The sequence below is a fragment of the Lepisosteus oculatus genome, chromosome 21 (genome assembly GCF_040954835.1).
Source record: "Lepisosteus oculatus isolate fLepOcu1 chromosome 21, fLepOcu1.hap2, whole genome shotgun sequence".
Taxonomy (NCBI): domain Eukaryota; kingdom Metazoa; phylum Chordata; class Actinopteri; order Semionotiformes; family Lepisosteidae; genus Lepisosteus; species Lepisosteus oculatus.
In genome coordinates, this window is record NC_090716.1 from 10,224,441 (window position 1) to 10,245,310 (window position 20,870).

The window sequence follows — 20,870 nt, forward strand, 5'->3', positions numbered from 1 at the left end:
TCACACAGATTACTTATTTCTGCCTTAAACTAAGATCTAAAAATGCATACCAGTACTAAGAGTTAATCCCAACATGTCAAAACCTAAAAAAGCATGATTTCCCACACATTTGGGGACATATTTAGCATTCTGTCAACACATGACTGTTTTGTACAGCAGAAAAGCCAGGCTTTGCGATCTGGGAAGAGCCTGATCGATCCGGGTCAGCCTTCAATGAGATCATGACGGTCCACTGCGGCTCAGTGTCTGTAACCCAGCCAAGCGGGTAAACACTGTGTTTGCGATTTACTGTATGTGCAGTGGCCCGTTACAAGGCAGAATTCTCTCCACATCAAGAGTCAAGACAGTGGAAATCACCTGAGAACACAGAGTGAATTACAAACACGAGTGCTTCAAGCATCACAGCAGACAAGCTGCTGAGGACAAGAACACGGGAGCTAAATATCTGTAAAGGGTATTTGTGGCTGTGGGCCTGGGGAGGCAGGGGTCTAATGTTCTGCTTTAATTCTAATTTCTGAGACAATAAAAACAGCCATTGACATCCAGCTGCTGTGGTGGTCTCCCAAAGCACACTGTTATATGTGTTGTATGTTCGTACGCTTCCCCCGTGCTTTAGAGATGTTCAGGTTGAAAGACAGGAAAAACGCAAGGAACAACTGGGGACAGCTTGTGGCATTCAGCACTTATCCTCATCTCTCTTCCTCATGTGTACACGTTAAATGTGTAAGAGCAATGGTGCTAGATATATAAAGATGGTGGCGTTACATACTGACATTGATTGGACATTTGATAGGTTTTATGCAATACGCTATCCATCTCAGGAGACATGAGATAACAGTTTTATTATACAACTTTCTGATTGGAACCCATTGTGTCTTACACTGACAACCGATACATTCATACCTGGAGAATGAAGGACAGGCTCCTTCAACCCAGTAGCCATGATGCCATTCATCTCTTTACACTACAATATACATGGGTTTCAGTGTCAACTGGAGGAGAAGGGTGTCCCTCATCTACATCACTGTGAGCCCATAGATCTCCCCATTGTCAGAAGGACCAGGCCAGCTAACCCGATTCACACGTCTATCCCAGTCTCGATCACAGAGCTCTGCCCACTCAGAAAGAGCGCCTCTAGCAGCAAAAACACTAGGCAGTCCCCCAGAAACCAATGTATTTTTATTTCAATGACTTCATCCTCTTCTAGAAACAATTTAAAAATACTTCAAACATTCAGCGTAATTATAAAGCTATAATTGATATTGGTTATCATTTCATAGGCCTTAAAACAAATGCTTCTAAATTCCCAGCTTATGTTACTTATTCAGCAACCATTAAACTTTGTGAAGCCTGAAAGCCTGAAGCTAGGTATTTCTTTAATGTGTACGTCTTCATGCTGAGATAGAACATGATTACATTCATCTGGTATACATATACCTAAAAAAGATTGGCTCTGGGGATGAATCAGGTTATCAGAATGCCCGAAAACATGAATTACAAACTGTGTGTAGCTAACTGCACCAATCCTTTTCATTTTTTTCACAAGAACAAAGCATTTTCTTTTTCGTGCTCATTAGGTAGCAAACAATATAGGTTAGATTCTTGTTTTGTTCTTTGCATTTAAAATTATAAGACCACCTACTTTGAAAATAATTCCACACTCTCTGAAGTTTCTATTTTGTTTAACCAAGGAAGCACAAAGTTTTTTTTTCAAGAAAAATTGAGAAAACAAATCTGCAGTGAATGTTTTCAGTTTCTTCCTGTAGTAAGTTCATGTAAACAGGATACCTCAAATGAAATTTTAGCGTTTGAAAAAGCCACACGTGAATACGAAGCGACAACTGAAAAAAAGGTGTGGTGGAAATGTACTAAAAGACATAAGACTGGAGAAAATCCGTTGTATGTTTAATTTTAAACACTCATCTGTTCAACTCAGTGCCATATCTTAACTTTTAGTCATTTCCAAGGTTTAGTCAGACTGAGCCAAAATAAACAACACTTACCTCTGAAGAACATACATAAACAAATCTCAAGGTTTATCTATAAATGATCAAATTTACATAACTGAGAATTAATAAATTATTCTTAGATTTTCTGAACTGTGAAATGTAGTAATTTACTTTTCAAAAGTAAAAGAAACAATGAATTACCTGCTTTACGTGTTGTTCATGTGAGGTTTATATTGTGAAAACAAATGCCTCATTACACTCACATAATTTATTTCTATAATCACGTGACAATTGCAATTCTTATATCTTGACTTTATGACAACAGATGCTTCATGAAAACTGTGTATCTAGGAGTATCTAAAGTATCACTCGATTTATGCTCTCTATGATTAAAGAGATCAAAATGAGAACATCTAAACGTACAATCTGAATAAAACAAACTAAAACAAACTAAAATTGTTATTGTATCCTAGGGGATAGAAGAGGACCCAATTCAAACCACAGCCACCCAATCATAGTAACTCAGAGCAGCCATGATGCATGTTGAATTAAGTGGAAAATTGAGGTAAGCCAATTAAGACAAGTAAATTTAAACAAAAAACTGAGGTTTGAAACTCCTACGCTTACAATCTGTGCCATAGAACCTGTTTAACACCTTGTTCAAGGAAGGCAGCTCCTACAGATAGCTCCGCTTACCCCTTGAAAAGATTCATTCAACAGACAAGACCAAGAATAAGTAACCATGCACATTTTACTTTGTATTATTTTCTTTGAACAATTAAAAAACAGCCCACCAGAGGAGTGGGACAATTCAATGCACAATAAAATTTAAACACAATGCTCCACTACTGGCATGAATGGGGAATGGTGAACGGAATGGTGTTCCTGTTCAGTAAAGTGTGTACCAGTAACAGAAGTGATGATAGCTGCACTGTACAGTGCACTAAGCTTAAGAACCACATTAATCAAACCCAACACCATTAATGCTCCCTACCTCTGCAGAAAGGCATCTTAAACAACTGTGCTCTCGGCCTTTGTAACCACTCAAATTAATTCCTCACAGGCCTTAGGAAGGCACTGTAAGTTGACTCAATGTGTTTATTTCAGAAGAGTAGCACTGCACACTGCAATTTAACTGCAGACTAGTCTTAGTCTTACAATTGACACTGTACATCCGTTTTTATGGTTAGAATCCAACCAAGTCTGTAGCAAAGATCTAAATCAATCTACTGTAACATTCATGGGCCACGTGCCAATTTATAAACCACTTGTAACAATTTCTAATTATTCTGTAGATCCCTTGCATTGTAAATTAGCAATGTAGCCAAGATAAATTATTATACGCACAAAATACAAAAAAATATATATTTTGGCAAAAGTATTTTGACAATCAACATATTTAACTTGAAACCCAATTGTTGCTTAATCTTTAATGGACTTTTTAAGAATGGCATAACTGGAATTCACAGAAATCATTTTGCCATTTTTATGTTTTTTTACCCAAAACACACCGGTCTGCAACTATATCAAATTTTAAGCAACTCTTCTAGCCAAGCACTTTAAAATAAACAAAGACGTACTTTCTAAAAGGAGAAAGACATGACTTTGGTGTATGAAGGTCCACTGGTTTGTCTGCAGGTCCTCTAATGCTGTAAGTTTATTTTAAATTTCAAACATTAACAATGTTTATAACATGACTGCCTATAAATCTTAGTAATACCCTTTATGCAACTTAAGAAGAAACTGAAGAATATTTGCAATTGCAGAGTCACCAAGACTCGATTGTGATGAACAGTTTGACACAAAATTAAATATGAAATGCTATCAGCAGCAGGCTACTTTACAGTACTTGTGTGTTTATGTATAAACATTGGTGTTCTTGCTGAGAAACATTTCACTGATGGCCTCTTTCCAAGGACTAAAGCAGCAGCCACACAAACGTGAGAATTCAGAAAAAAATTAGCTTTTTCTGTTGCTACTGAAAACAGTTGATTCTTCCGTTGAAAAACAAACAGTACCATTCCATCTGCTCCATTAACAGGCTCAGCATAGATCACATCATATTTAATCTGGAAAAACTTTCACAATTGCCTAATAGAAAAATACCTGGATTTACTGTCAAAATTAAACATTTATATCTTGTTATCCAAAATAAGGTACTTATTTTGTTTTCTTTAAGAAACAGTGATATTGCAGAAGAATGAGCTGCAAAATGATTTTAGTTAATATTTTTATAGAGAATTCATAAGATAGATCTCATTTTTTAAAATAGACAGTCAAGAATCATTCTTTTGACAAGCAAGCAAACAATGAAATTGTGCACCATTTAGTGCACTTGGCCTAAGTTCATTGCTGCTCTGGTTTTACAAAACAAATTATTTAGGACAGAAATGAACTGAAAAAAATAATAAAAATAAGTATGTAGCTGCATCAACAATCAGCTTATTCAACAACCACCACAAATATTGTACAGAGTTCTCTGTAATTATTTCTTACATTGACATTGAAATTTAACCTATAAAGTAACCCTTGACAACAGTGAGCTTAAATAACTGTACAGCACAGCCATCAGTGTAGCAGGTGGAAAATGATGAGACATGCACAGAAGCTATGGAGGCAAACAAGGGCCTCAACAAGACCTGCAACCATCCTGACCTGCCCTTGCCATTGATCAAGGTTCTATTTAATCAGGAACTCTGTGGACACTGATTTCAACAGCTTTTCCAGTCCACTCAGGAGTCTTCCATTCAAACAACATGTTTCAGTACCTTTCCTACACCCACACTGTAGGTCTTCGTCAATGTTCAAGCTACAAGTCAAGCCTTGGAAGAGACAGGAGTGCAGATTTAAGTGCAAATGATACTACGTCAGCATCATCCCACATGGAAAGACGGAGTCTTAAAATCAAGCATCTACTTTTTTCCCTTGCCTGGATAACGCTGCCAAGTGGGATCATCTGTACGATGACAAAAATCAGAGATCTTTCTGGACCTCCAGAAGGCCTTCTGAAGTTAGCTTTGCCATCAACAGCACATGAACCCTAAACCAATTCAATGAGCTCCTTACGAGTTTCCCTCTCAAGTGTTTCAAAGCAGTCCAATTCTGGAGTGGATTCATCAGCTATCTTGAGACCCGAACACAAGACAATTAGGGAAAAAAAGCATCCCTGTTTGCAAGAAGGATCTGCTGGAAAGTTTTCTGGATGAAGCAGCAGTAACCCTTTATTTAAATAAAATCTGTTGCCCTGTTCAACATTTCTGCCTCCAACCCTGCTGTGCCCCACATGCAAATAAAGTTACTTAATGTGTAACTTATGTATAAACTTCACCAGGCAACTAAGGCAAAGGAACATTCTTGAAATTACAGGTTTTACCAACTATGAATTCATACTCTGAATCATTCAACGACGCCAAATATTTTTATAATGTCATCACTGCACTGCAATTCCAAAACATATTTTAAAGAAACACCTTGCCAAGTACTTGGATAAATAGGAGGCACAAATAGGTGAGAAAATTAACAGAAGAGCAAGTTTCCCACTTTAAATATTGAAGAAAACTCATTTTCTATAAATCCTGACCTACAGTCAGCATTTAAATAGTGAGCAGTATTCAAAGCAATACATTGTAAAATCCACACTTGCTTTGCAAGACAAAACTAATAAGTTATCTCACCACAGCAACTGGCAGTGATTGTAAACAGTTTAAATCATTTTGGTTTTGAATAAATTCAGGTGGCAGGAGAGCAAATAAAATATATTTAAATTTAAAAACACCAAAGAATTATCCCATGGAGTTACCTTAATTTTAGGTCTAGATGTATTTTTACATATTTAAAGCAGTAAATAGTCCCAAATATGTCCCACTAATTATCATCTCTAATGTGTACTTTTCTATGCAAAAATACATGATGACAGACTTCCCTAATTATGTACAAGGAAGACAAAATTATTTGCATATAGCTTATATATTTGAAGTTTTATATGAAATAGACCAATTTCACTATTTTGGGTGCTAAGAATAAGTTAAGAAGAGAAATGTATTACCAATGCAATACTTTCACAGTCAATATTTTTAACAAGCTCACTGTCATCAAGAGGGCTAATAAAGAGGGTGTTTATTAAGAAAATCACAGGCTACTACCATGCATGGCAAAGAACTGGAAATAATACAGCCTGCAGATTGTATGATAATGCTTTCTACCAGGTTTTAGATGCTGTCTTGTGAGATTCTGTCCCATTCCTTGCATGATGACCGAACAAGCATGTCTCTTCTCTTCATGTCTTGCTAGCAAGCACTTCCATGTGCAGGATGAGGATGTGCATGGAGGGACCATCAGGACAAGCCAACTGGAAGGGCAGCAGGTGAGCTCAGGTTTGAGCAATGTAGCACCACACAGTCATGCTGCCATCAATCACCACAAGTGCAGGTTTGCTGTCACTAGATGTTCCTTCTCAGACTTGGACACTTGGACCTTGTCAATAACTGTTCTCTTGTACACAATTATTCATGCATCATTCTGTACACCAGCACCAGACTTGCTGACATTCATAAGGATGATGGATACAAAACCCCACCTCAATGATCAAGAGGACTTGATGTCAGGAGGGCACCACACTTGCTCTTGCTTTCTTTCTTGAGTTTCACCAAATTTACAATTTGCCAACTCAAATCCCCTCATTGCCTGCAATGACCTACACACCAAAACCCCCTAGGTATAAAACTATATTTAATTTCACACACTTTATAATAAAAAGTGACAAATCATTACATGCATGGGTGAGAACATGTACCTTTGACTACTGAGTCCTTTCTCTGAAAACAATCTAAAAGTTTCATAGGAAAGTCTTTTTACATTTTGAAATAATTATTTTATTTAACAGGCCGTAACAAATACGTTTTGCAATGCAACAGGCACTTAATTCATGTGTAAAGAGACCAGATATAACAATATAACAGATGTCCAGCTTTGGAACAAAACATTTTGTATTAAAGGCAATGTGCATACCATTATATGTGTGGTGTTAATATTATATGGTTCCACCCTTACCCAGGACAGTATAAGTGATGCATATTATAGATGAGCTCACCAATCCTGGTCTGTGGGATCACAGCCTATTTCTGGCACAGAATCTGCTTGAGAGACTTCCTGCTGAAGAGTTATTAGTATGTTTTTACATGGATCGTTCAAGGATAGCACACACATGCACAGAGGTTTCTGTTTAGTGACCAGCTTCTGTGTGGGATGCATTTTGGGTCACAGGCGGTCATGTACTATGAAATCATAATACTTCAGTTACATCAGAATCTGCAGGGAGAGACTGCCAGGCGTCTGACCCAAAGGTTATCTATTTTGTAGTAGAATTTTCACAATGATTTCCATTTGTATTCTACACCTATACCTACACATGACCTAGCTTAAGCATACCCAGGAACAACCTCACTATCTTGATCTATATTTATTCAATTACTCCTCAGCACAGCATGCTTTGTATATGACCTCACATCTTAATAATCAAAACCACCCTCCTCAGCTACAGCCTGGAAAGGGCAGAATGCCTGAGCAGAGACAATGCAAAAGAAACGGTTTCCTTAAAAAAAAAAGTCAGCTCTACTAATAAAGGAAAAGGCAAGGAGGAAGTAAATGAAAACATTTCCAGAATGCCTACCAGAGCAATCTTCCTTTTTTAATATGTTCCATGCCATTTGTGGAGCTAGTAAATAAAAAGCATAATGCTCATCATCAGTAGAGCCATGTTCACAACGGGAATCTTGTACCACACCCTTCCAAGTAACATTTTAGGCAATAAACCTCTATTTTCTCTCTAAGCAAATATATACTCTGGAGTTAAGAAGACTACAACAGGTTTGGCCTATATTATGACATTGGGGAAAACAAATGTGAAGATGTGCCTGACACAAGGAAATATAATATTCTTTTGAATTCTGTTTGTAATGTTCCACCTGGGAGTTATTTTAATCCCAAATGATTTGTTACCTTTCTCATTCACAAGCTGAGTCACCCGGCTGACATTTACTGGACACATGGCATCCCTCTGTGACACTCCCCTTGGAGACTTGTTGGTCTGGGTTGAAGAGATCATTTACGAGTCTGACGTAATGAACAATCTGCAAGAGCAACTAGGCGGGGTAACATCTCCATGAGTTCGGGGCCGATACAGGAATATGGAGTGACATACTGATCTTCAGATAAAGCCGAAAGGACACAGAGAAAGAGCTTGATCTTTGCTTTAGCCCATTTAGTAATTACATGCATTTCACGTTACTATGCAAACAAAGCAAAAACTACAATAAATAAGATACAGGGGAAAAAGAATGAAATTTGCTTGCAAGTATGGAATTTTTGTTTTAAACATTTTTATGATGGAAAATATAATCTCATCACAGAATAATAATATAAAAGGGAAATTTTGTTCATTTGGAAAAAGCTAACATCTCACTCAACACTCCCCTGGCTTCCTGAAGTCCAGTCTCTTGACTTTGTCATTGCCTAATGTCTGCCCCTTCACTTCAATACTAATGCTTAGCAAAGATAACATCCCATAGGTACTCCGAGTCACATTGTGACTCATACTTCCCCTCCTATAAGCTTATCAAAGAAACCACTGGAGAACAAATGTAACGATGAATCCCCATTTCCAAGACTATAATTCCAGTTTTCTCCCATCAAGCATACATGACTCAGAATAATGCTCTCATTATTTTCTGAAGGACAATGTGTTAACCGATTTATGTGTGAAGAATAGAAGTTCCTGCAACTGTTTTCAGAAACATTATTTAGATTTTAATGTCGTTTTTACAAGCACGTAATCATCATGACATCATGGAAGCCCACTGTACCTTAAAGGACAGGGGATATGTGTTCACATGGTCTTCAAAAGGTTAATTAAAAGCTGCTAAGCTTATTAAGCTCAGCTCTTTTACTATCAGCACAAGAATTGAGAATATCTTTATGCATTGCTTTACTATAAATGTGCAGTTCATGATTCTCCCAGAATAAGTGCTGTTTCAGAGGAATGGAATTACTAATTAAATGAGAGAAAGGACAATACATGCTACAAATAAATTACATTAAAATCTTATTCATCAGTAACATGTTAAATACATTAGCATTCTGTGTACACTATAACCAAACAACCACAACTATTCCTTTCAAAACAGGTTATTTACATGCCACAAACTTTCATGTACTTCTCTGTTTAATTTCTCGTACAAAATTGTAATCAAGTATAGTGACAAATAAGAATTATTTCTTTAAACACACATCTAAAAATAATTTATATACCAAGTACAATCCCAAAACAGGTAAGATAACACCAGCTACATAGTTTTCAATACATGATGCTTTCATTGAGATAACCAAATGCAATTCAACACATAAGAAATGTTTCAAAATGGTAACTACAGAAAAAACACTGATTTTTCTCAAGGTTAGATTAATGTAGTTCCTACACTAGTCAGTAGACCTTAAGGGCACGGCAGTGAGAATTTACTGCCTCTGAACCAGTTTATTTGTGGTAACAGATAGTGATGACATAAGTGCATTATTCAATTCTACCACTTGCTCTCGCTGCTTGGTAATGAATTTACAAAGGAAACAACAAGGACTGAAAAGCTATAGAATGTCTAGCTGCCTCCTACCCAGTATTCCTGTTCATATTTTTTTTGTTTGCTGTCTAAATACAATCAAACAACAGAGCTCACCGTTTCTCTTTCTACTCGTAGCTTAAAAATAAATTATTCACAACAAGCTCGCAAGAAAAATATCACTGGAATTTGGACGTGTTCTCCAAATAACCACTATGAACATCACAACATACAGTAGCTGATTCCAGGCCCAAGCTACATTCCCAACCTCATCAACTGACAAAATCCAAGTGCAGAAATACTGTGTATACTGACCTCCACATATCTGGTGCAATGATACATGTACAGCCTGATAAAAACTTATTCTTCATCCTGATTTTAACAAAATAAAACAGAAGTGTTCCATAGTTAAATCTTAATTTGCTTGATTTGACTTATCTCTATGTAGATATCATTTGGCAATGCATCATTAATTCTCTTTTTTGAATTGCATGATTTATCAATACGTGGAACCAACTGATCCATTCCTATAATGAATGAATTATGATGTGATTCCCTTGCCCTAAGAACAACAATGGATTAGAAAGTATAAATTGGTATTCTATTTGTCCTGTCCTTTATCAGTGATACCAGTCAGTTGTAAATACAACAGAGTGCGCTATCTTTGTGGTGAATTGTATCCCTTCATTGCAATGACAAATCAATAGGTTTCATAAAGGTTGCTGAAGTGACACTCGTGGTGGTACTAATTTTTAATTTGTAAAACATTATTTTTACTTTCTAGTGCAGATGGCTTTCTATTTCAGTGTTTAAATGTCCATGTTTTTGGTTTAGTGTTTCTCACAAATATGTACCATATCTTGAGGAATGAATTAGTTCTCACTTTAAGACGCTTGGATATTGTCCAATACCAATAAGTCGGCAGAATACTTGAAACAATAAATGCTGTGCATAACCATTTGTCCTCTGCGACAGAATTGCTTGGAAGACATATAGACAGCTGAGCGATTTGTTTCTCAGTGTTCTTCAAGTTGTTGTTCATCTTCCACTGCCTCACTGTTACAATCTATAAGATGTTTGTTTTCTTAGTGTGTACCTTATGCTTATTTTTTTTAAATCTACAATAAAATAAATAAAAACCTCAAACAAGCTAATTAGTGAACATTTTTTTAACATTCACTGCAAACAGCGTGTTTATAAAACAAAATAAAACCATACATTTTAATATTCAAGAAAATGAAATGTCTAAAACCTAAATAACCTGTAAGATTGTGTACAGAGCAAGAAAACAAACGACTCTTTTGACACATTATTTTATTTGGTATGAATACAGCCTCCTACTTTTTGTGTCCACTCTAAAAGAAACCACTACTATCAAACAAGTTGTTATAAGTAATGGGCAAAATTTCTGCTGAATGGTTTGAATAACTCAGCAAGTTTGTACGGACGTCTTCACAGAAAGTGGCAGTGATGTAGTTATGCCAACTGCAATGTGACTAGAGTCCTACTAAGCAATCCAACAGAATACATCTACAGTCTACAAACACAGTCTCAGTCTGGATATTACACATAGCAGACTGAAAAAACACAAAACACTCCTCATTTCCCAGCCCTATTAGACATTAACTATGCTTTTCAAAGGGAGCAGATAACAGCTTCAGGATTGTAGAGCTAAAAAATAAAGTACCAGCATATCTAAAGTCAAACATAATATAAAAATAAGTCTGGAAATCCAGCATATGGTCAGTGTGTTATACATTCTGCAACAACACTTCAAGCATAGCTCTGATAGTGTCTCATCAGACTGAAAAAGGTTTATTAGGACCAACCACAAGTCTGTAACCCAACCCTACTAATGTCCATGAAAGAACAATAATGGGCTTTTGCCTATCTTATAAATTGGAAACAAACAGAACAACAGGACAAGGGGTCTACCTGTTCTCAGAAAAACAAGACTAGAGATTCCACCAAAAGCATTAGTATTTCACTGCTATGCTGCTAAACTATTTTGAACACATTCCATTTTATACATTTAGGACATGTAGCCTGATTAAACTTGAGAGTTAGATGAGCTTAGCATTCCAGTGATCTCAAAATAAAAAAAAAACACTTGAATGTGCAGTAACCACCTTCTGGTTAAAAGATAATGGAGTCATTTTTGTCAGTGAACAGAGATCAGTAATTCAAACACCGGCTTTCCAGCCAATCAATGCACAGGATTTCTTTTTTGATTGGCACATTTATATTAAATTCAAAGCAGAAAACGGTCTAAAAGCATTAGTCTAAAAGTTCTTTTAAAAAACTTCCTATCATTTCCTAAACAATATTGCTTTGATTTACCTTGTAAATTAAGAAAGGGAAGTCAGATGCTTTGTGATAAAAAAATGTTTCTTTAAGCGGGGGACAAGTGGCTATCAGTTGGAATTTAGTGTATCTGTGCCAAGGCGAGGAATGACAACTGAAGAAAAGCTGTTTCTATGACAGCTGTTTCATAACTACCACTGCCTTTCACTTTGTTCTGCCACAACTAACTTGTTACTGCAGACCTTGGGTGATGGGTTATTGGAAAAAGAACAGCATCCTAAACTATGCCAGATATTCAGGTGTTTTATAACAAAATGCCGTTATTACAAATAAAGATCCACAGAGTATACCACTGACATGCTGATTTCACGCATATTCAGGAATAAAATCTTTAAGTCATTAATATACGGAACATTTACACATTTGCATTGAGCTTTATAAAAGAGCTCTATTCAAATGCGGCATTATTCAAACAATTACTTTTTACATTTTAAATTTAAAGTATTCATATACACAGGCTTCAGCTCCAGTCAAAAGTAGCAAAACTCTTTCTGGTAGCCTTGTGTTAAAAACATTCAAAAGCGGGTGTGGCTCGAACGATTATAGATTGAAAATCTGGACATCTAGATAGAAAGAAATGTGTCGATTTAAAAAGACAACACGGGTGGATTAGTAAGCGAAAATATATTTTTTTTTATTTCAACTCCGCTCCAGCTTCCAGTTTTTTTTTTATTTTCAGCTATGTGCATATTCCTACTATTACAGCCCTTTGTAACTGCGCATTAAAGTTATTTTTACTTTCTCGGCTATCACACAAACTCGCGTATTTGCACTTTCTATAGACGATACACCCCAGCGTCTTGTTCAGTACATTGTTTTTTCCCCGAAGTATCGACAAGACTGAGAGATCAAACAAAAACTAACATCTCGATTGTGAAGGCGTTGTTTCTTTTAAAAACGTTTACATAAGAAGTAACACCGCAGGGCAAATGTTTTCTTTTTTTCTTCCAAATGTTTAAGATCCCTGAACAAAAAAAACGATCCGCCCTGTTACTCTGATTGTTTACTCAGCTCCCTTTGGAAAGAAAAGTAATTACAAACTACTGAGAGGAACTTTTATATCAGGGCAAACGTAGCACTTAAGCCATGCGAGTAGAAATCTATTACCTGAATGCGTAAACCACTTCAAAAACTTTTTTTTTTTGAAAGGGGAGCTGCTCAAGTCAGGGGAAGGAGCTGTGACCTACGACTTAAATCAGTTATACTCCTAAACTACACCTATTTAGGAGGCGAAGGGACTCATCTCGAATCTTTAAAAACACACGCACTGAAGCCTTATCTTAGATGACGTCCCCCAGAAAAACCTAATGTCATTCTTAACCTTACTTATTAAAAAAAGAACTTAACCGCAATTTAACTCTAAAGCGCTAAAGTAGATGAAACCAACTTCAAAGTCATTCATGGCTGAGGAATCGAAGTCCACACCTTCATTGTCCGTTTGCACTGAAACTACAGCGTCTCCTCCGGCTGCATGCGGGTGGGTACTACTCCTCAACCCCGAAACTTTCATTTGCCCCCTTAAAACCAGCAATTCTGGTGGGGGGGAAATATCATTTTATAGGTGCTCTGCAGGCCTAAGCCACCGTAATAACAGGTCAGACCCCCCTTTTCCGCAAGTAGGAGCCCCCTTACTCAATGCAACGACCCCCCGCCTCTTCCTCCATAAGGCTCCCCTCGAAAATAGCAACGCCTTAAGACACCGGGTTTACTGACCTGGATGAACTGGATAGTTAAAGCTGACTTGCCGACACCACCGCCTCCCACCACAACGAGCCGGTACTTCTCCTGCACCGAGCCGTCTTTCCAGCCAGCCATCGGGGAAACACAGCCTTCCTCGCCTGTGAACAGACACCCACTTCTTGACAGGCCTGCTGGCTGCAGGAATGTTTCGGGGGGAAATAAGGCGGCTGCGGCTGTGTTATTGTTCTTTTAAAAAGAGCCGTAATCCGTGTGATGGAGAGAGAGTTAATTTTCTGTCTTTCAAGGAAAAAAGTGCACACTGTAATGCGTCGGTCCGGCCAGCTCATACGCCCTCCTGTGAAAACGCTACCAACTGCAGCGCTGCACTGAAATGTGGAACAGAGGAGTGAATCAGTTACTACAAATGGCCGTCGCTAGGGGCCCTTCTTCAGCGAAGATATAGCTATGAATATGTATGAAGTGGACGTAAAAAATAAATCAAAAGTTACATGCCTTTTGTGAGGTTGTATTTTCGCACGATGCTACAAGCAGCCTTCAGCAGTTCTGTCAGGCGCATTCTGCTATAAGTATTCTTTACTTCTATGAAAAATGATGTTTTAATTCTCATTTAACTATGGGACATATTGTAAAACAGGAATACAGTCCTTAGACGATCTGTTCGATTTAAAATTCCCAAGCGTTTTCACTATAAAACATTGTAAAAGTTAAAAATGTAAACATTTAAATGTTTTGAACTGAATTTTGTTAGCTTGTGTCTGGATTTTGAAATGGGTATGCCTAACAAAATGAGCAGTTTAACAGTGGTTCTTGAACATAACAAAATAAAAGAAACCGAACAGTATTCTCTATAAATATTTGGGTAAGCAGTTTAATGTAACAAAGACAAACTTTGTAAAGAGTAAAGAGCTTTTCAGGTACTGTTGCTTTAACGAGACCTAAAAAACCTTTAGACACACTGACCTTCCACATTTTTGGAAGGATTAAATATCCCCACATTACAAAGTGAACAAACTGCATTTAAAGTTGCTAGAAAAAATATTAATTTCTCAGCTGCAAAAAGGTAGGCAATGGGTGATGTATACCCGTCAGCAAAACATGATTAACACAAATATACCACTTAATTTCCAACAGTACTACAATGACAATCGTATTTCAAAGCAGAGAAAAATCATCTTCAAGTGCTTTTCGGTAATAAATATAGCAGTGTCTGAAACACTGTATGAAAGTATAAGCAAGTGATAAATTAGAGGTTATCTTGTAAATGTATTTGTGTAAATTACTTTTTGAAACCTGACTATTACCTCATTGGAATCTCTGTAAGAGAGATAATATTCACTGTTAAAATGTGTTCTATAAAATAACTGATTACTGGGGTCTTTGAAAAATGCATTGTGGACCGGAATTCCCTTGGTTTTCAGAGTAGAACAAGAAAAAAATGCAAAATACAAAAAATAACACACTTAATGAAAGTAACATAAACACGTCCTTTCTCACTTTCATGTATGATGTTGATAAAATCTGCCATGTAGAATGGCAACACATATTTTAAAATATAAAGCACTGACAATATGAAAGTGTGAGCTCGTTATTATAGCCACACTTCTACATTAGAGCAGAGAAAATGAAATTGAAAGACTGACATTTTCTTTCCATGGGAGTGTCTAATGGTTATGACTTTATAAAAACATTCAAAGGTAAATCATGTTGGTGTTTTGCCTGTAGCAAGTAGAGTACATGAATCCTTTATTATTTCTATCTTCATTCATTTCTTTAGAAATAACTTTCGACCAAAGCTCAGCTGACTTTCTGATTGTAATTGTATTTGCAGAAATATCTAACAAAACTGCTCAGTATGTTTCTCTTATAAGAAGACTCTTTTGAAGTCACATTTATAACGCTAATAACTCGACAACTCTAATTGTTTGCAGTGCCTGAGTTATTTATTACAGTTTGGAAGGAATGAAATTATAGTATCTAATTTCTGAAGTTAACAAAACCTTCAGAATTGTGTGTTTTGCATATGAGGTTAATCCACGCCATCTGAATATGATCATTCGTTCAAATCAAATGGAATTAAGCTTCCAGAAGAGAAAAAAAACATGTTCACTTGGAAAGGATTCCCTCAGTAAAAACTGAAACCACGTCACATGACAAATTGTTTAGAAATGTTTAGATATGTTTCTAATCTCAAATTAGTTTATTGTCTGTATGGAAAAACGAATATCTCTATAGTATCATTGTTTATCAAGAGAAACATGCCTCTATACTGAATTACTTCAGGGGTATATTACTTTTTTTTAAAATTTGTTCGAGTATGATAGTAGGAGTAGTTGTTATATCGCCATAGATAGTAGAACTCACATACTCCTTCTCTACTCCTCATAACCTCCGGACTATAAAAAATAAACCCTGTGACAGTCGGTTGAGTTTACGAGTGTGTTTGGATCTGCAAAGGTGACGTTTGCTTACAGAAGAAGGTACACAGTTCAGTTTGAACGGCACTTAACTCAGGCATGACTCAGTAAAAGAGAGAAAGAATGTGCTCTGGTAAAGTTACAGGACCTTGAAGTTATTCGTTGACCACCTGTCCATCATCACTTGGATCCTTCAGCATGACTCAACGACAGGAAGCAATCAATCCAGGACTGATCAGCCATGTGTGTTGATGAGCCAGTTATAGTATTGTCACATCTGAGAGCACCATGTAAAGAATAGTTTCTGCACAGCAAACAGTTATAGTTGCAAATGCAATACAGCATTACGGAACATACAAAAACCTGATTAGAGATATCAGGATCCATCACAAATGCAATATCATGACATGATGCTACTAGACTGCATGGTTTAGGGATAAACCTTGAATATCACCCTTTACGATATTGACAAAGAGTTTTTTCTCTCTTAAATCCCTATCCTATAGTCTATATTATTTGCCAATGCCAGACCACAGAAATAAAACATGCAATATTTTCAAATGCTTGTCAAAGGGAACAACATTGTTTTGGCAGCAGTAGTTTTAAGTAGAAGGCTCTTAATGCCAGCTTTAGGAGGCTGTTGTTCTATATGGCAATCTTACTATAAAGTGATTTAACTCACTGATCAATGTGTGATCAACTGTTACAGCAATACTAATTCATTATATTCAGTTAACCAACCTGTAATGTTCAGGCTCCTTTTTCCGAAAATGTGTTTAATGATGTAATTATGTCACAACAAAAACTTACTTCCCCGATCTAGTTATGTTTTTGATCTGAATGATCTAAATAGTAATAATCCCGGTTATCTAAACAGTTTAATTGAATTTACAAACTTTATATGTTTATCCGTTCATACTTGATCATTTTAGGGATAAGCGGAATGTCTCTTTTAATTAGGAAATTGTATTATGTCACAAGTGACACAATTATAATTTCAAAGTTGGATCATAAGGAATACAACTGGAATTTTAGGCACTGCTGTAATCCATGTGATTTGCACTGCTAATACTTACTAGTTATTATTCATTCATATGTTCTAATCATGATATATTTTGCCTGTATTGTTGCCAAAGAAGTATTAGCATCTATATCCATGATTGTGAAATTACCAAGGGACGTTTATGGGAATGGTCATCTGTGAAACATTTGTTCACATGAATCAAGGAGTCAAAATTAGCAACAGCTTGTGGGTGCCAGAATGTCTGTTTATGATTTGAAAATGTTATCTCTGGTTAGCGAACTGGACACTTGTAAGTGACAATTTGGCAGGCTACAGTTCTGGTTAAAATGTGAATCGTACAAATGCTCTATTTCACCCTTTTTGTGTTATTGGCAGAGATCTTTTATATTTCAGGTTTCCTAAAACTCTAAATATAAACTTAAAGAAGGAGGTCTTGATGGTTATGCATGTGTTGTTTGTGGTTGTTCACTCTTGGCTAAGTTGTGTCACTTGGGGGTTGACAGGGAAGTCAAAACCACTGTTTCCAAGCCTGTGCTGTGAACTGTTGTAAAATGTTTGGAAAAACAAGTCTCCCAAAAAGTCAGCCGGCCAGCTGTTTAAGTATTTTGAGTTCTTCTTCATCGGTATCCACAAAATTAAAAATAATACCGTACGATAGCAGGATAATTTGAGAATTGGTCATTTGATAAGCACAAAATACCGTTTTACCTCATATCTTTATGGAAATATAAACTGCAGTGTAAGGGTCTTATGTTACACAGAATCAGGAGCTACTGTACAATATATTATTGCAAAAAATAAAGGCCTCCACTAGTGTTTTTGACTATCATAACAATTTGATAACAATTTGTTATTGATAAGTCTGTTATTTAGAAGTCATTTTGAATTTCACGTTGATGAGAATCTCAGAAAACTCGATTATAACAACTCAATTTAAACTATGTAAAAGCAACTAGTATGAAGTGCTATAGTAGCAATACAGCAATCAAATGTAATTTAAAATTTATCATATGTTGCTCATTATTGATATCATTAGGTTATTTCTCCAAAACCTCACTACAACAAAAAATGATCAATATTAGTTGTTAGCTTTAAACAATTTGCAAATACTTCAGTAAATTACCCCCAAATTGTATATCTGTTTAAAATGGAAGAACATTGAATGAAAAGTGTAGAATAGCGCAAAATGTCTAAGACTTTTGCAAAGCAGAATATTTTCAGCACTTTTCTTCTTATGACATATTACATTACTTTGTCAAAGAAGAATTGAAACTTACCAAATAAAAAAACTATTCCTGTAAAAAGCTGCAAAAAAACAGACAAACACCGGGAGCAATATAATAAGAATAATACTAAATTATCTTAATATAAAAGCAGAAATAAAACCAATGTCTTTTTCTTTCCTTAATCTCTGTGGCATAAACTAGTAATTGCTCAAATCTAATTTAAGACCAGCAATTAAACGCTCAAGTAGACAGAGATCCTTCAGATGTCATTAGTCTGCGGAGGCTTCAGAGGCCTCTGGTAGTCTCTCCCTTGATTTTCACATTGAGCAATATAATGTGATATTGATAAATGTTCTGTATCTGCATGCTCCTTTGAAAATTATGTTGCTCATATAAAACATATTGTTTTGCACTGGAATTTTTAGCATTTCAAAAAGGAAGGGCTACCTACTTGAAAAGGCTTGGAGAAAATCTGGCAAACGGCTGGAAAAGCTTTATCACTAATTTACCTTGAAATTAGGCAGGAGTACTCAAAAATTCAATTTTAACTAGCTTTAATTTTTACGCTGAGTTAATCAATAATGGTCACCATAATCTGTGACCAATGATTCAAGCACTCAACAAACCAGATTTTAAATAAAAACTGTAATGCTGACTTCTAGCTGTGGCACTGATGTAGCGAGCGAAGAAGTAATTTATCCTGGATATTCTTTTCTCAATTAGACAGTCAGTACTACATTCCTAGGAACTGTATATAAAACTCTCTTTGTTGTTGGCTGACAATCAGACTAGATCAAATGGAATTGACTCTTTCTTCCTTCCCTGGATTTGCATACTGATAGGCTTGATGATTTTAGGATCTTATTTTGTTAGTGAGGGTGTACTGGATTCTTTACCAGCTACAGTTTGTTAAAAGTGTACTCGCGTGCTAGCATGAGCTTTCTGTTTGATCTTTGACCGTACAATTTTATGAGAAATAGTCTCTAATAACCTCACAAAATCAATTGTTTGCCCCTTACCCAAAAAATCCATAATAAGTCTGGGAACTGTATCCAAGTATTCCAAATCGTCTTTACCTGGGTAAAGGTTTTGGGCAGGTGATGACTTTCCAGCTATCTTAAATCATCTATTTCTCCAAAAGCAATGGTTTCTATGCTAGACAGAGCTCTGAAACAACCATTTTGAGGTATTTGTTGATGATTGCCTGCTATTAAATTGATTGTCTGATATTGATCCCAAGTGGATCATTTAATCTAATATAGATGTATGATCAAAGGACAGGTTGGGCTCTATGGGCCAGACAGAGCAGATTTGGGCTTCAATGGAGTCATTAGCCGATTGTGATGAGGATTCTCCAAGCAGTCGTGCACAAGGGGCAAAGCGCCACTAGGCTAAATTGGTCATTAGATATTAGATTAGGTCATGAGTGTGCAGGCTTACAGTGGCATCAATCAGAGATGAGCTGCTTCCTCCGATAAGACATCATGGTGTTTATCACTTCTGTTGCACTACCAATGACAAACTGGTGCTGGTGCACATTTTTTCTGGTACTTTTTGTTTGCCTTCTGCTGTTGTCAAGACATTTTTGAGGTGCCAGGGTTTATGAAAATAATTGCTTGGGTTTTGAAAAGTCTATCATTCAATCACTCTGGAAAAAACAGCAAAATTCTTGCACAGATGACAACATGGATATGAAGATAAGAGGGAAATGTAAGTATATGTCCTGTAGAACAGAGCAATGGTCAGTGTCTTAAGTTCTGGAGTTTCAAAATGTTTTGAATGCCTCTTATAAATAAACATTAATCTAGAGACCTTTATTGCTCTGACATTCATGATCACCACTTTTCTCATCACTGATTAAAACTCTGCACTCGTGAAAACACTATAATGTAGATTCTTTCTGTTTTTAACAGATTTGTATTAATTAGTCATTAAATTCATTCCACTTTCTCACATTAAAAATAAGCTCTGCTTCCAAAAGTCTTTGGCCTCTAGTTTATTATTTTCTTGGCCGGAGAAGACTTGGCACCCACAAATTCACACTCGCTATACTGGATGTACAACATTGACCTTTACTATGATCTTCATGCGGTCAAGAAAAGCAGCCCAAAATGCATAATCAGATTATTTTGGTTTCCTTTTTTTTGTTTATTTTATTAAGAAGTCTGATATATAGTACAGTAGCAGAGAAATTCTGATCTTTCTTTGAAGCCTCAACTTCCACACCAACCCCCATTACACTGCAGGCTTCGCAATTATTGGTGTATTATTTTACCTTGTTCTTGCAGCCAATACTGTCAAAGTGCAAATAGTCATACTGTTTTAATGCAGTATAAACTACAGGCTTCAAGAGTGGCTCTGACTGAGTGCCTGCTGAAGCATTTCAATAATGGTGTAAAGTCTAACACTGTGCAGAAAATGGTAAAGAGCCTAGCTCTGTGCAAAGTACTCACTGAAGTTTTATTCTACTTACAGTATGTAAAATATTTTCATATAATAAAGTTATTAGTTATTCCATATAAACTATTCCTTCTTAAATGTTGTTCTTTAAAACATCTAAGGTTCCATTAATTCTCATCTTTCAA

At 36.3% G+C, this 20,870-nt stretch overlaps 1 protein-coding gene across 1 annotated transcript in view; it reads right to left on the reverse strand.

Moving 5' to 3' along the window:
• rras2 (RAS related 2) overlaps positions 1 to 14,015 on the reverse strand; it is a 46,826-nt gene extending 32,811 nt beyond the window's left edge. The window contains exon 1 of the mRNA XM_006642488.3: positions 13,634 to 14,015. Within this exon, the coding sequence (XP_006642551.1) occupies positions 13,634 to 13,735 (102 nt within the window). The 5' untranslated portion in view covers positions 13,736 to 14,015. The remainder of the gene's footprint in view (positions 1 to 13,633) is intronic.
• Positions 14,016 to 20,870: the final 6,855 nt, after the last annotated feature.